The sequence below is a fragment of the Hypanus sabinus genome, chromosome 4, assembly GCF_030144855.1.
Source record: "Hypanus sabinus isolate sHypSab1 chromosome 4, sHypSab1.hap1, whole genome shotgun sequence".
NCBI classification, from domain to species: domain Eukaryota; kingdom Metazoa; phylum Chordata; class Chondrichthyes; order Myliobatiformes; family Dasyatidae; genus Hypanus; species Hypanus sabinus.
The window spans coordinates 158,488,957-158,505,047 of NC_082709.1; the positions used below are offsets into that span (position 1 = coordinate 158,488,957).

At 40.9% G+C, this 16,091-nt stretch overlaps 1 protein-coding gene across 1 annotated transcript in view; it reads right to left on the reverse strand.

Annotated features, from left to right (window-relative positions):
- LOC132392181 (NXPE family member 3-like) overlaps positions 1–16,091 on the reverse strand; it is a 31,372-nt gene that overhangs the window by 13,841 nt on the left and 1,440 nt on the right. Inside the window, exon 2 of the mRNA XM_059966027.1 lies at positions 15,017–15,804. Within this exon, the coding sequence (XP_059822010.1) occupies positions 15,017–15,804 (788 nt within the window). The remainder of the gene's footprint in view (positions 1–15,016; positions 15,805–16,091) is intronic.

Consider the following 16,091-nt stretch of genomic DNA (forward strand, 5'->3'; position numbering starts at 1 on the left):
TCAAAGTTAAAATCTCCACCCATCACTAAGGAATACTGATTCAAATCGGGCAGAAAAGAGAAATGACGTTCAAAGAACAAGGAGTCATTTGTATTTGGAGCGTATACATTCACAAATATGATTAGCTTATTCCCAAGACTACCCAAAACAATAACAAAATGCCCATTTGTATCAGAAATTACATTATGTTGAATAAAGGATAAATTCTGATCAAACAGGATAGAGACGCCTCTCGATCTAGATTGAGAGGGTGAGTGAAAATGTATACCCTTCCATCCTTTGAAAGAACGTGAAATATCATCTTTATGAATATAGTTTTCTTGGAGAAAGATTATATGAGTTTTAAGTTTCCGGATATAAGAGAAAATCTTATTTCATTTAACAGGGTTATTTAGACCTTTCACATTAAAACTGAGTATATTAATAAAAGAATCCATCAAGTATCCTTTAGTAATGTATAAAAGGTAATCACAGACATGTAGATAGTGAATAAGTAAAACAGTAAAAACATCCAATCAGCTTTATGGAAGAACCCATTTCCCCCCTCCCTCCCCCCAAAGAGAGGCTGAAGACTAATTCTAACGTTCCCAACCCAAAACTCCGGTGGCTCCAGAAAATATATATGTATAGCTGCGCTGAATAAACGATTCTAAATGTATATATACAAACAAAAATCAAAGTAAATAAGTTTGCTAATTACGATAAAAAAAACCATGGGAAAATATAAGTATTAGTCTCGGTAAAAAAGCAAAGACAGATAAGGAAAATCAAATATGGAAAATCAATAAGTAAAACAACATATACTCGCGGGTGCAAAAAAAGAGTAAAGAAACAAATAGAAGATAATTTAAAAGGGAGGCAGTTTAGGTAGCTTCCTACGTAACACTGACAGAATATAACGTATTGTTTAAAAAGAGCTGCGAAAAGCAGTTAAAGAGAAAATGGATGCTGTCTGCCTACATATTTTGTATAGTTTGAAAGATAACAAGGCGCCAGTTACTTAGTCAAACAAATGATTAAGACTTCGTAAAACCAAGAAACCTTGTTATCAACAAGACGCCAATTACTTGATTGAATACCTGAAATTAAAACATTTAACATAAAACAACTCAAAGTTGAATTTAAGGATGGAGACTTTGTAAAAGTTTCTTAGCTTCTTCAGGCTTCGTAAACCAAGAGACCTTATTATCAGAAGTAGTAACCTTGAGTTTACACAGATCTCTGAGAGAAAGGCGACAGCCAAGCTTAAAAAGATCAGACATGACCTCTTTAAAAGCCTGTCTAGCTCCTAGAACTTCTGGTGGATAATCTTGAACGATCCGAAACTGTTGATCGCGAAATCGTAATATACGTTTCTTCCTTGATTCACGAAGGATCTGTTCTTTAATCTGATAGTCATAAAAGCGAATGATAATAGAGCGAGGTTTGGCAGGGTCTCAATTAGGGGAGGTAACTTGGTGAACGCGCTCAAATTTTGGTAGTTCCAATAATATATCAGAGAATAAATCTTTCAGCATTTGAGCACAAAAATCGATAGGTTGATTACCCTCCAGTTTTTCAGGTAATCCAAGAATTCTGATATTGCACCTTCGGTTCCTGGTCTCCAAGTCTGTAAGTTTCTTCAGTAACGCGTCGTATTTTTTAAGTTATTCCTTAGAAATTCTCTTGAAACCTTCGATATCCTTCTGCAACACCGGCAGAGATTCTTCGTGTAGCTTAATACGAATTTCATGGTCATTCCCAGTCTTCTGTAGACTTCCAAGTTTCCGATTAAGTGTTTTCAGTTCAGATTTCACCAGGTCGAAGGAATTCTGTAACAAATCAAACTTGGATTCCAAGTCATCCAGTTTATCCAATTTGTCGAGTTTCTCTGACATTTGTTGAATCATTTCAGTCAAAGTCTCTAAGGTAGTCTCTTTTTCTGACAGCTCTCATGGTGCTCTCCCCAAGATAGGTTTAAACAGCAAAGTAAGCAAATAACTTCAGAGCATGTAGCTAGTGCAGCCTACTCCATTACAGCCACCAGAAGTCTCCGGACTTGGTTCTTCAGTTGAGGCCAAAATCATAATTTATGAAAATATTAGTTGAACTTCTTTTATTTTTATGCCTAGGATTATCTTTGTCCATTGACCATTTTTCTCAATGTGACCTGCCACTTTTAGATTCTAAGTCCAGTTAATGGGCCGACAGTTAAATGGGGCAGCCCCTTATTTGGGACAACTCTTAAAGAACAAAAATTAACCAAAATTAGCCCCTTATTTGGGACAGCTCTTAAAGAACAAAAATTAACCAAGAAAATAGCTGGGATTCCCTTTGTTTATTTGGGACACTTTGCCACTTAACTGGGACAGGAAATTGTTGCTGAACAGGTTCCAACTAGTGTCAGTTGTGTGCACTTGTTCACCATTACACCATGCTTAGTGTGAACAGTTTTCAAATAGCATCAGTTGTGAATGCTTGTGTTATGTTATGCATTTATGCTGATGTATACCAATTCTAAAAGCAGTGATTTTTGATACTTCTGCTTTTTAAAAAAAATTAAGATCCTTGCCAAGGTGCAGAAAGGCAATCCACTATCCACATTAAGTACCTGTGCTGATTTTGTTCATTTACGGTCAATTAAAAGAACACAGCAGCATACACTGGAAGAATTCCTCTGTCAGTAACTGCTTGGAACTGATACAGTATAAAGTTTCATTGTGTAATAGTGTTGGTAGTGTTCTAATTTGTTCTATATATTTTTTAAATGTATAATTGCTACTCAGTTATAACTTTTCAAATACTTCCATGAAACATAGAAACATAGAAAACATAGAAAATAGGTGCAGTAGGCCATTCGGCCCTTTGAGCCTGCACCACCATTCAGTATGATCATGGCTGATCATCCAACTCAGAACCCTGTACCTGCTTTCTCTCCATATCCCCGATCCCTTTAGCCACAAGGGCCATATTTAACTTCCTCTTAAATATAGCCAATGAACCGACCTCAACTGTTTCCCATGTCAGAGAATTCCACAGACTCACCTCTCTCTGTGTGAAGAAGATTTTCCTCATCTCGGTCCTAAAAGGCTTCCCCTTTATCCTTAAACTGTGACCCCTCATACTGGACTTCCCCAACATCGGAAACAATCTTCCTGCATCTAGCCTGTCCAATCCCTTTAGAATTTTAGACGTTTCAATAAGATCCCCCCTCAATCTTCTAAATTCCAGTGAGTATAAGCCTGGTTGATCAAGTCTTTCTTCATATGAAAGTCCTGCCATCCCAGGAGTCAATCTGGTGAACCTTCTCTGTACTCCCTCTATGGCAAGAATGTCTTTCCTCAGATTAGGGGACCAAAACTGCACACAATATTCCAGGTGTGGTCTCACCAAGGTCTTGTACAACTGCAGTAGAAACTTCAGCGAATTAACTATATAACTAAATCCACTGTATAAGCAAGGGTCTGGCTTTTCCTGTGGATTTCTATAATTGTACCACATTCTGTAAATATAACCTCTTTCAATACTTATTTCTAATGTACAATTACCTGCAAGATGTTTTATCAACTTTGTTGCTGCAATTTAACTTAATAATTTTCTAAGGTTGTTCCCTTGTGTTCTCTTTAAGTACTGTTATTGTTTGCACTTACTGTTTACTGTATGCAATTCACAAATGCCGTCTAATCATGCTCACTCCCTCTATGAACAACATTACATACAATTGAAGATGACAATAATTAGCAACAGACGCTGCCCTTCAGAATTCCAGCTGGATGAATTGCTGAAAGTCAATCCAGTTAAAAAGTAAATTTATCGATTACCTCCTTCGTAGTCAAAGATAAAGAAAAGCTCAAAAGTCCAGAGTGAACATATTACAACAAATAGAAGTTTAGCTGGCTCACAGGAAACCAAGATTTAACATAAATGGATATTTTCCTAGTTGGCAAATACAGGTCATCAATTTTCTACATTTTGGATGCTGATGAAGGGTCTAAAATAATGATTGCTAAATTTGGCAGGAATGTAACCTGTGAAAAGACACACAAAGACTACAAAGAGATGTAGCAATGTGGTACAATTGAGAAAATATGAAGTTGTCCATTTTGGCAGAAAAATAAACAAAATGCTGAGAGATTACAGGACTCTGAGATACAGTGGGATCAGGGTGTCTTTGTACAAGTACAGGCAGTGAACAGGAATTTGGTGCTGAGATTACAATTATATAGAACATTGAATAGTCCAGCACATTACAGGCCCTTCAGCCCACAGTCTTGTGCTGACCCTCAAACCCTGCCTTGCATATAACCCCCCACCTTAAATTCCTCCATATACCTATCAAGTAGTCTCTTAAATTTCACTAGTGTATCTGCCTCCACCACTGATTCAGAAAGTGCATTCCACACACCAACCACTCTCTGAGTGAAAAACCTTCCTCTAATACCCCCCTTGAACTTCCCTCCCCTTACCTTAAAGCCATGTCCTCTTGTACTGAGCAGTGGTGCCCTGGGGAAGAGGCGCTGGCTGTCCACTCTGTCTATTCCTCTTAATATCTTGTACACCTCTATCATGTCTCATCTCACCCTCCTTCTCTCCAAAGAGTAAAGCCCTAGCTCCCTTAATCTCTGATCATAATCCATATTCTCTAAACCAGGCGGCATCCTGGCAAATCTCCTCTGTACCCTTTCCAATGCTTCCACATCCTTCCTATAGTGAGGCGACCAGAACTGGACACAGCACTCCAAGTGTGGCCTAACTAGAGTTTTATAGAGCTGCATCATTACATCGCGTCTCTTAAACGCTATCCCTCGACTTATGAAAGCTAACACCCCATAAGCTTTCTTAACTACCCTATCTACCTGTGAGGCAACTTTCAGGGATCTGTGGACATGTACCCCCAGATCACTCTGCTCCTCCACACTACCAAGTATCCTGCCATTTACTTTGTACTCTGCCTTGGAGTTTGTCCTTCCAAAGTGTACCACCTTACACTTCTCCATCTCACAAATAGAATATTGTATTATTATATAATACAATATAGAATATTGTACGATCTCACAAATAGAAGAGGAATTGACTAATTGTAAAATTTTCTCCCACTGCTCTGTGGGTATAAGACAATGAAGTTTTTTTTCCCCATTCCTTCTTAATTTTTTCTGATACTTCTGGCTGTATTTTTATGATCATATTATAAATGGTGGCTACTAAACCCTTCTGACAAGGATTCAGAGCTAAAATATTTTCCGTAATGTCCGTTGGACATAATTTCGGAAAAGACTGTAACATATTATTCAAGAAATTTCTAACTTGCAAATATCTAAAAAAATGAGTTTTAGGTAAATTATATTTATTAGATAGCAGTTCAAAGGACATAAAACTATTATCTAGAAATAGATCCCGAAAACATGATATACCTTTTATTTTCCACAATACAAAGGCTTGATTCATAAAAGAGGGCGGAAAAAAAAAGTTAAATATAATAGGGCTTGATAAGATAAACTTTTTCAAGCCAAAAATTTACGAAATTGAAACCATATTTGCAATGTATATTTAACTATGGGATTAATTATTTATTTATTCAATTTAGATAAAGAAAAAGGAAGTGAAGATCCTAAATTTGGAAACATTGAAAAGTCTTGTACAGATTTACATTCCAAATTTATCCATTGTGGGCAAGATGCTATAATCGATTCTTGTGTCCAAAATATTAAATATCGAATATTGACTGCCCAATAGTAAAATCTCAGGTTTGGCAAAGCCAAACCACCCTCCGTCTTAGGCTTCTGTAAACATTTTTTCCTTAGTCTAGGATTTTTATTCTGCCACAGATACGAAGATATTTTAGAGTCAATAATATCAAAAAAAGATTTAGGAATAAAAATTGTTAATGCTTGGAATAAAGATAAAATTTTGGGTAACACTATCATCTTAATAGCATTAATTCGACCAACCAATGACAAAGATAATGGGGACCACCTGGTAACAAGTTGCTTAATCTGGTCAATTAAAGGTAAAAAATTAACTTTAAATAAATCCTTATGTTTCTTGGTAATTTTAATACCCAAATAAGTCAAATGATCTGTGACAACTTTAAATGGCAAGTGTTTATAAATTGGAACTTGCATTTTTAATGGAAATAATTCACTCCTATTAAAATTCAGTTTGTAACCAGAAAAGCTACTAAACTGAGCAAGCAAGGACGAAATAGCAGGAATAGATCTCTCAGGGTCAGATATGTGTAGTAACAAATCATCAGCATATAACAATAACTTATAAGTCCCTTCCCCCCGGGTAATACCCAAAATATTAGGTGATTCATGAATGGCAATAGCTAAAGGATCCGAAACAATGTCCACTCTGTCTATTCCTCTTAATATTTTGTACACCTCTATCATGTCTCCTCTCATCCTTCTTCTCTCCGAAGAGTAAAGCCCTAGCTCCCTTAATCTCTGATCATAATCCATACTCTCTAAACCAGGCAGCATCCTGGTAAATCTCCTCCGTACCCTTTTCAATGCTTCCACATCCTTCCTATAGTGAGGCGACCAGAACTGGACACAGTACTCCAAGTGTGGCCTAACTAGAGTTTTATAGAGCTGCATCATTACATTGTGACTCTTAAACTCTATCCCTCAACTTATGAAAGCTAACACCCCATAAGCTTTCTTAACTACCCTTTCTACCTGTGAGGCAACTTTCAGGGATCTGTGGACATGTACCCCCAGATCCTTCTGCTCCTCCACACTACCAAGTATCCTGCCATTTACTTTGTACTCTGCCTTGGAGTTTGTCCTTCCAAAGTGTACCACCTCACATTTCTCCGGGTTGAACTCCATCTGCCACTTCTCAGCCCACTTCTGCATCCTATCAATGTCTCTCTGCAATCTATGATAATCCTCTACACTATCTACAACACCAACAACCTTTGTGTCATCTGCAAACTTGCCAACCCACCCTTCTACTCCTTCATCCAGGTCGTTAATAAAAATCACAAGAAGTAGAGGTCCCAGAACAGATCCTTGTGGGACACCACTAGTCACAACCTTCCAATCTGAATGCACTCCCTCCACCATGACCCTCTGCCTTCAGCAGGCAAGCCAATTCTGAATCCACCTGGCCAAACTTCCCTGGATCCCATGCCTTCTGACTTTCTGAATAAGCCTACCATGTGGAACCTTGTCAAATGCCTTACTAAACTCCATGTAGATCACATCCACTGCACTACCCTCATCTATATGCCTGGTCACCTCCTCAGAGAACTCTTTCAGGCTTGTTAGGCATGATCTGCCCTTCACAAAGCCATGCTAACTGTCCCTGATCAGACCATAATTCTCTAAATGCCCATAGATCCTATCTCTAAGAATCTTTTCCAACAGCTTTCCCACCACAGATGTGAGGCTCACTGGTCTATCATTACCTGGACTATCCCTACTACCTTTTTTGAACAAGGGGACAACATTTGCCTTCCTCCAATCCTCCGGTACCATTCCCATGGACAACGAGGGCATAAAGATCCTATTCCGAGGTTTAGCAATCTCTTCCCTTGCCTCGTGGAGCAGCCTGGGGAATATTCCATCAGGCCCCGGGAACTTATCTGTCCTAATGTATTTTAATGACTCCAACACCTCCTCTCCCTTAATATCAACATGCTCCAGAACATCAACCTCACTCATATTGTCCTCACCGTCATCAAGTTCCCTCTCAGTGGTGAACACAGAAGAGAAGTATTCATTGAGGACCTCACTCACTTCCACAGCCTCCAGGCACATCTTCCCACTTTTATCTCTAATCGGTCCTACCTTCACTCCTGTCATCCTTTTGTTCTTCACATAATTGAAGAATGCCTTGGGGTTTTCCTTTACCCTACTAGCCAAGGCCTTCTCATGCCCCCTTCTTGCTCTTCTCAGCCCCTTCTTAAGCTCCTTTCTTGCTACCCTATATTCCTCAATAGACCCATCTGATCCTTGCTTCCTAAACCTCATGTATGCTGCCTTCTTCTACCTGACTAGATTTTCCACTTCACTTGTCTCCCATGATTCGTTCACCCTACCAATTTTTATCTTCCTCACTGGGACAAATTTATCCCTAACATCCTGCAAGAGATCCGTAAAGATCGACCACATGTCCATAATACATTTCCTTGCAAAAACATCATCCCAGTTCACACCCGCAAGTTCTAGCCTTATAGCCTCATAATTTGCCCTTCCCAAATTAAAAAATTTCCAGTCCTCTCTGATTCTATCCTTTTCCATGATAATGCTAAAGGTCAGGGAGCAGTGATACACTGTCCCCTAGATTCTCACCCACAGACAGATCTGTGACCTGACCTGGTTCATTACCTAATACTAAATCTAGCATGGCATTCCCCCTAGTCAGCCTGTCAACATACTGTGACAGGAATCCATCCTGGACACACTTAACAAACTCTGCCCCATCTAAACCCTTGGAACTAGTCAAGTGCCAATCAATATTAAGGAAGTTAAAGTCACCCATGATAACAACCCTGTTATTTTTGCACCTTTCCAAACTCTGCCTCCCAATCTGGTCCTCGGTATCTCTGCTGCTACCAGGGGGCCTATAGAATACCCCCAGTAGAGTAACTGCTCACTTCCTGTTCCTGACTTCCACCCATGCTGACTCAAGAGAGGATCCTGCTACATTACCCACCCTTTCTGCAGCTGTAATAGTATCCCTGACCAGTAATGCCACACCTCCTCCCCTTTCCCCCCTCTCTATCCCTTTTAAAGCACTGAAATCCAGGAATATTAAGAATTCATTCCTGCCCTGGTGTCAGCCAAGTCTCTGTAATGGCCACTACATCATAATTCCATGTATGTATCCAAGCTCTCAGTTCATCACCTTTGTTCCTGATGCTTCTTGCATTGAAGTACACACACTTTAGCCCTTCAACCTTACTACCTTTATACCCTTTATTCTGCTTCTCTTTCTTCAAAGCCCCTCTATATGTTAGATCTGGCTTTACTCCATGCACTTCTTTCACTGCTCTATCGCTCTACGTCCCATTCCCCTTGCAAATTAGTTTAAACCCTCCCAAACCATGCTGGCAAACCTACCTGCAAGGATATTGCTCCCCCTCGAGTTCAGGTGCAACCCATCCAATCTGTAAAGGTCCCACCTTCCCCAGAAGAGATCCCAATGATCCAAAAACCTAAAACCCTGCCCCCTGCACCAACTCCTCAGCCTTGCATTCAACTGCCACCTCCTCCAATTCTTACCATCACTATCATGTAGCACTGGCAGCAATCCTGAAAACGCCACCCTTGAGGTCCTGTTCTTCAGCCTTCTGCCTAGTTCCTGAAACTCACACTTCAGGACCTCATCCCTCTTCCTGCCTATGTCATTGGTCCCAACATGTATCACAGCTTCTGGTTGCTTTCCCTCTCGTACCAGGATGTCATGCACCCACTCAGAGACACCCCGGACCCTGGCACCCGGGAGGCAACAAACCATGCGGGTTTCCTTCTCAAGACCACAAAATCTCCTGTCTGCTCCCCTGACTATAGAGTTTCCAATGACGACAGCTCTCCTCTTTTCCGTCCCATCCTTCTAGGGTCAGACTCAGTGCCAGAGGACCTGGCACCGTGGCTCACACCTGGTCGGTCATCCTCACCAACAGTATCCAGGACGGTAAACTTATTATTCAGGGGAATGGCTACAGGGGTGCTCTGCATTACCTGTCTACTCACCTTCGCTTTTCCTCCTCTGACTGTCACCCAATGACCTGTTTCCGGCAGCCTAGGTGTGACTACCTCCCTGTAGCTCTCATCTATGACTGCCTCATTCTCCCTTATGAGTCGAAGGTCATCCAGCTGCTGCTCCAGATTCCTCACACGGTCTTCCAGGTCGCCCAGCCGCATGCACTTCTGGCAGATGAGACTGCGGGAGAGGGGAGTTCCCCCAAGACTGCCACATGTCACAGGAGAGGCACATCACCGTCTCAGGAGGCATTGTAAAGACTAACAGGGAACAACCTTGTCCTCCGCCTCTTCTCGTCAAAGCCTCAAATCTCCACTCCTTCACTGGCCCACTCACTCACTGGCTGCTTTCCACAGGCCGCTCCACTTGAGGTAACCCTCTATTTATTTGTTTGAGCTTTTCAAACTGCTTGGTCACCTGACCTCGATTACACAATCAGCTGCTTTCTGTTGAGTCTGAGCTATTCAAATCTTGATTATCTAATCAACGACTTTCGGTGATCTTTTTCAAATATACAGCAGGCTCAAAGGGCGAGTAGCTAGCTTTTGCTCTGAATTGAACTTTAGTCTTAACATGAGAAAGTCTGAAAGATCTCTGCTCAAAACGTTGACTGCTTATTTACTTCTATAGATGCTGCCTGACCTGCTGAGTTCCTCTAGCATTTTGCAAGTTTTGATTTGTCTTTTTGCCTGATTGTAAATAAGTCTATACAGCTGACAAGAAACAATCTGAAATAATATTTCCTGCTCTGCCATCTTAAACCAGTAAAATCCATTAAGACAATGAATATTTGTATTCTGCTCTATCACATTTGGTGTGTGCATGTTCCCTGTGAGGTTCAAAAAATTTGAGTGGCTGTAGAAGTTAGGGAAGGAAGTAAGCTCAGGCATGATTGTTCTGAGCTGAGATATTAAACACTGGCCTTTACAGTCAGAGCATACAAAACTTATTGCCCTGCACCTTTTCAAGAATTTCAGAATTCTAGTACACCCTATTTAAAATCATAAAAGTTTAATTGCCTAGTAGTAACAGAAACTGTATCACCCATGATCTAAGGACTGTGTTTGTGGTACTCTTTAAGTGCAGAATGTTAATTTGACCTAGGTAGATTACACTAATAAACACTTCTGAGTGAGGCTACAAGCCACTTCCATGTGTAATCCATGTTTATGCTTTCCACCCTTTCCTGACTAGATATTTTCAAGACTTACTGGTCAAGCACTTTCTAAAGGTCTTTGGCTGTGTTACAGGGTGTATTTTGTCCTGCATTTACCAATGTATGCCTCAAAGGTGACATCATTGGAGGCTTTATCAAAATAATGATTGACCACTCAAGTAGGTCAGGCACTTTGTGGCAGAAGGCAAAGATGTGCCCATTGTAGGAGCCATGTATCAATCCCCTATCTGCATTGAATTCTGTGTTGCACATTTACTATGTTTATTATGGTAACTGGTCATGTGAGTGGGGTGAATAAATTTAGTATCTTTGCTTGTTTTACGGCAGTTTGTAGCTTGGGACTGGTGGATCTATATCTTTTGCTGATCACCCAATATCGTTGTGATAATGCTGAATAATGCTTAATTATGCTTAACTTACACTCGGGTATGCTTAAGTCTCATCTGTTTAAAATTATGTTTGCTAATTGCGAATTAAGGATTGAATGAAGGATTTCTCTATTGTAACCGGGAGCAGGTCATGCAAGTATAACAAGTCCATAGTGGTCAGAAGTAGTGGCAATTATTTTTGTGTTATTTTTGGTTTAGGTTTTCTGATACATTTCTAACAAAAATAGTTTTCAACAGTTATACCAAATAAGCATCAGCATTCAAATGTATCCAAGAAGTTAGGATCACTGCAGCCTGGAACAGCTCATGGCAAGTAATGACCTTTTGTTGATATATGCTGTGTGTTTGGATTTGAAACACTGTTTCGAATGGCCAGTGTTGCCTGTCCAGTTGGACTAAATAAAGTTGTAAGCTGTGTAGTGGTGTTTGTATGAAGAGTTTGATCACTTGGTTCATTTGAAAAGTTGAGGAATTGAATTGCTTCTATTGTTGAAAAGTTGAATTGAATTTGATGTTGTTTTGTCTGGTTTGCACACTTGGAAAACAGCATGAGTCCAGCTGGAAGCAGTGTCCTTGAAGCCAAGACTAAGAGAAATTAAACAAACTCGCGATGTTGAAGGTCAATTTGTTGGAGGAAATGAGAATATTTACAAAGCCTCAGGACAGGCTGTGACCATGTATAAGACTGAAATCAGCACACCTGAAGTGTGTGCAGCATATAACCATGCATCTGACACCACATTTGTACACATTCAAATGGAGGCTGATTTAGCTGAGTGATACACAAGACAGCAAATATTGAGAGATAAGCACTCTCTGGAAGAACAGGTGGAACAGCTTTAAAGAAATATGGAGCAGCTTAAGTTGCAAGAAGAAATAGCAGCCAAGATGGCCAAAGTGCTAAGGGCTTCAAGTGCTAAACATTCTCCAGCAGAACAGCTCTATGGTGAGAATCCCTATATTGACATGGAGCAGAAAAAGGCCAACTTACTTGATACTAATGCGGATACATCTGAAGAACAAATGTCTATGAGTCATGAGTTTGAGTCCCAAAGGGTAGTTCAGTGTGTTCACACTCAGCCTGCAGCAAGGAGATGCTCTGAACCTAAGCCATGTCCAATAACACAAGGTGCTTTGAGGGCATTGATTTACAGTGTGAAGACACTTGCGTTTGAGATGATAAAGGTCTAACTCCCACACTGGAGGTCATAAGAACCCGAAAGGAAATAACAAGTTTTATGATACAACATATTGCATTCATTTATCATCCATTTATGAGGGCTTTCAAGAATAGCATTGAAGGCAAGTCTGATAATTATGGTGACTATTTCTATTTTCACTGGAGGTCATCCTGGAAAACTTGTCTGAAGTTGCCAAGGATTTGTAGGGAAAGGTCAACTAAGGCGGCAGGCAGGTGGGTCTCCGGCTCAGCAGTAAACCCGATGACTAGATGAAGTGAGGGTCATGAGTGGAGAGCCAAGGTAACAAGATGAGAGGAGTGTTGGGTCAGCCAATCAGGAGGTATTGGGTGGACTCAGGATGCTCTCCAATGTCTGCAGGAGCTCATACTAATGTGCAGGAACAAAGGACTGGAGGGAGCTTAACGTTTAGAACGTCCCTTGTCCCTTCCTGGTGGTTCAATCTTCCTAGATGCAGGAGGCATTTGATGCATGGGTGATTGGGAGTACCGCAGTAAATGCTCAATTTGTTTCTCTGCCGATGCTCATACTGTTGGTGGTTGGGGGGGGGGGGCAGGTAAGGGTTAAGGGAGCTCTCCCTAACTACCTGGTTTCTGGAGGCTTTGGTAAAGAAGGTCCTGCAGCCTGAAATGGTTCTGGGAATGGAACTGAGATTCTAGCTGATTATCTGCAGAGTTGCTTCATAAGACACTTGTCAATTAGAAGAGGCAGAGTGATTAGGCTTTTGATGTTAGTGGGCATTTCTTGGGTCGTAAGATTTTCTTTCAAGTGCTCTGAGAGGCCGTAATGGTAGTCTGCCAGCATCGCTTCTGCATTCCAGCCGCACTCTGCCACGAGGTTCCTAAATTCCACAGAACTGAGCATGAGCATTGGTGCATGCGAAGCATCCAACCAGTACCTCATGGATGGTTGAGAATCCAGCGCATCTCAGGTTGTGAAATCTTCACATTCATTGCGAACGGGGGTTTTATTGTCCCAATTCACAGCAGTGCAGGTCAGAGCTCACCTAATCATGAGAGAAACACAAGGGCAGTCTTGGCTCAGTCTGTAACATACAGAGAAAGCTGGAGCTTGAAATGCAGGGTCAGCTGGGACAGGAAGTCGCAGCTTGGCATTGGGGATCAGCTGAAACGTTCAGGCACTGGAATCAGGGAGGAGGTTGAGTGTCGTGGGATTGTTATACTGAAATGGAGAAATATAGTGTTAATAGCTTCCTGCTGCTTCAGGATTGCGTGTGCCTGTCAACAGATTACTTTCTTTAGGATAGCAAGCTCTGCAGGTCAATCACTGGTTCACTCATCTGTCACGAAACATACAGGAGGATTGACCGAAATGCAGAGCAGCAGAGATGACCTAGCAGTGGGCGATAACTTTTCCTGCAAAATAACAAGCTATGAGGGGCCACAAAACAAGAGGGAACCCATACTTAACACAACAAAGCAACAAGGTTACAGTGACTAGGAGCAGCTGGTTGTGACTGGCTGATTCGATGGGTGAATAAGGACTGTGGATGAGAGCTGGGTTTAAATAGGCTGCAGGTGATGAGTTGGAAATGTGTAGCAGGTGACTCCTGTTAGCTGGGAGGTGACTTGGAGATGCAGGCTTTTGTCTAGGTTAAATCTTAGAGAATCAATCAGTCAGAGTCATAGAAAAGTACAGCACAGAAACAGGCCCTTTGGCCCATCTGGCCTATGCTGAGCCATTTAAACTGTCTACTTCCATTGACCTGCACTGGGACCACAGTCCTCCATACCTCTACCTTCCATGTATCTATCCAAGCTTCTCTTAAATGTTGAAATTGAGTTTGCATGCAATACTTGCACTGACAACTTGTTCCACATTCTCATGACCTTCTGAGAGAAGGTCCCCTTAAATTCTCACCTTTCACTCTTAAGCCATGATCTCTAGTTATTATCCCACCCAACTTCAGTGAAAAAAGCCTGCTAGCATTTATCCTAACTATTACCCTTATAATTTTGTATATCCCTATCAAATTTCCAAACGTTCCAAGAAATAAAGTGCTAAGCTATTCAATCTTTCCATATAACTCAGATCCGCTAGACTCAGCACCATCCTTGTAAATTTTCTCTGTACTCTTTCAATCTTATTTACATCTTTCCTATAGGTAGGTGACCAAAACTGCAAATGTACTCCAAATTAGGCCTCACCAACATCTTATACAACTTTAACATAGCATCAATACTATGTACTCAATACTACGATTTATGAAGACCAATGTATCAAAAGTTTACTTTACAGCCCCATCAACCTGTGACAGCACTTCCAAAGAACTATTGACGTGTATTCCCAGATCCCTTTGTTCTACTGTACACCTCAGTGCTCTACCCTTCTCTGTGCAAGACTTACCCTCGATGGTCCTACCAAAGTGCAACATCTTGTACTTGTCTGCATTACATTACATTTGCCATTTTCAGCACATTTATCCACTGATCCAGATTATACACGACCAAAAAGAAAAATTGTCAGCATAGCAATCTTGCTACAGTTTTGCTAAATCAAGAAACTAAGTTATAATTGAAAGGAAATAAATAACATACCTTTGGAAAAATTTAATATCTTCCCCTTTCAAATTCAGTTTTACATATCCTGCTCTGTCATAGTTGACACGAGAAGAGCAGAGAAGCTTTTCTGGTTTGTAACAGAACCAAGGATCTCCAGTCTTGACGTCAGTAAAGTTACAAAGTGGTTTAGTCTGAGGTAAAAATGCATTGCATATTGTAGTCTCTGAAATAGCCCCATATTTGAAGGTACTTTTCAAAAACACTCTAAATGGCTGTTCTTCACGAAGTCTCCAAAGTACCTGGATCCCTTCACTAGGATGAACCAGTGAAACAGACACTTGGACTTTTCCTGGCCAGAATAAAGTAAAATTGATGTGATAAGTTCCATTTTGGTGATCTATAACCGTTCCTGCTGAACCGGCTTTCAACTCTGGAGTGTGGATCCGGGCTTGGAGATAGTCACCCCCGTATTGCTTCGGATTTCCTTCCAAATCGTACATATGCACCATCACCTGCAGCTGATCTCCAACATAGAAATTCTTTCCAGAATTCAAAATAACAAAATGCGTAAGTGATGGGTTGCTGCTTTTCCGGAAAGGCACACTGGAGTTCGAAGGCTTTGGCCACTCAATCATTTTCAATATAGCTGCACCTTCTGATCTTTCCTCAGGGGTAAAGCTGTGACTCTGGTAGCCGTACTGCAACAGCTTGTGTGTCCAATCAGGCTTCAGCACTTCCATGTCTTGCTGTATTGTGGAATAATTCTTTAGAGGTGGATACCTGCTCCATTGGGAGTCTAATTGAGAAAGTGAATGTATATCTGACTGTGGAAAGAAAAATAATTCAGTATTGAATATTTTATGTTGGCATCTGAGATTAGGGAGTAAGTTTGTTCCTAGGAGATTTAACTGTCAACCACAAGGGAATTCAGAGAGACTATCCAGAGAAATGAATCCCACTGACTTCTTGATGAAGTCACATTGAGACCAGAGAAGAACAGGGTTACTGAAGTTGTGCCTTCCTTTGAGGATTGCAGCATCCATAAGAAACACCCATCTCAAGTAATGTGGCACTTCTGAAAACTTATCAGACTGAAGGTGCCCCAGAGTGA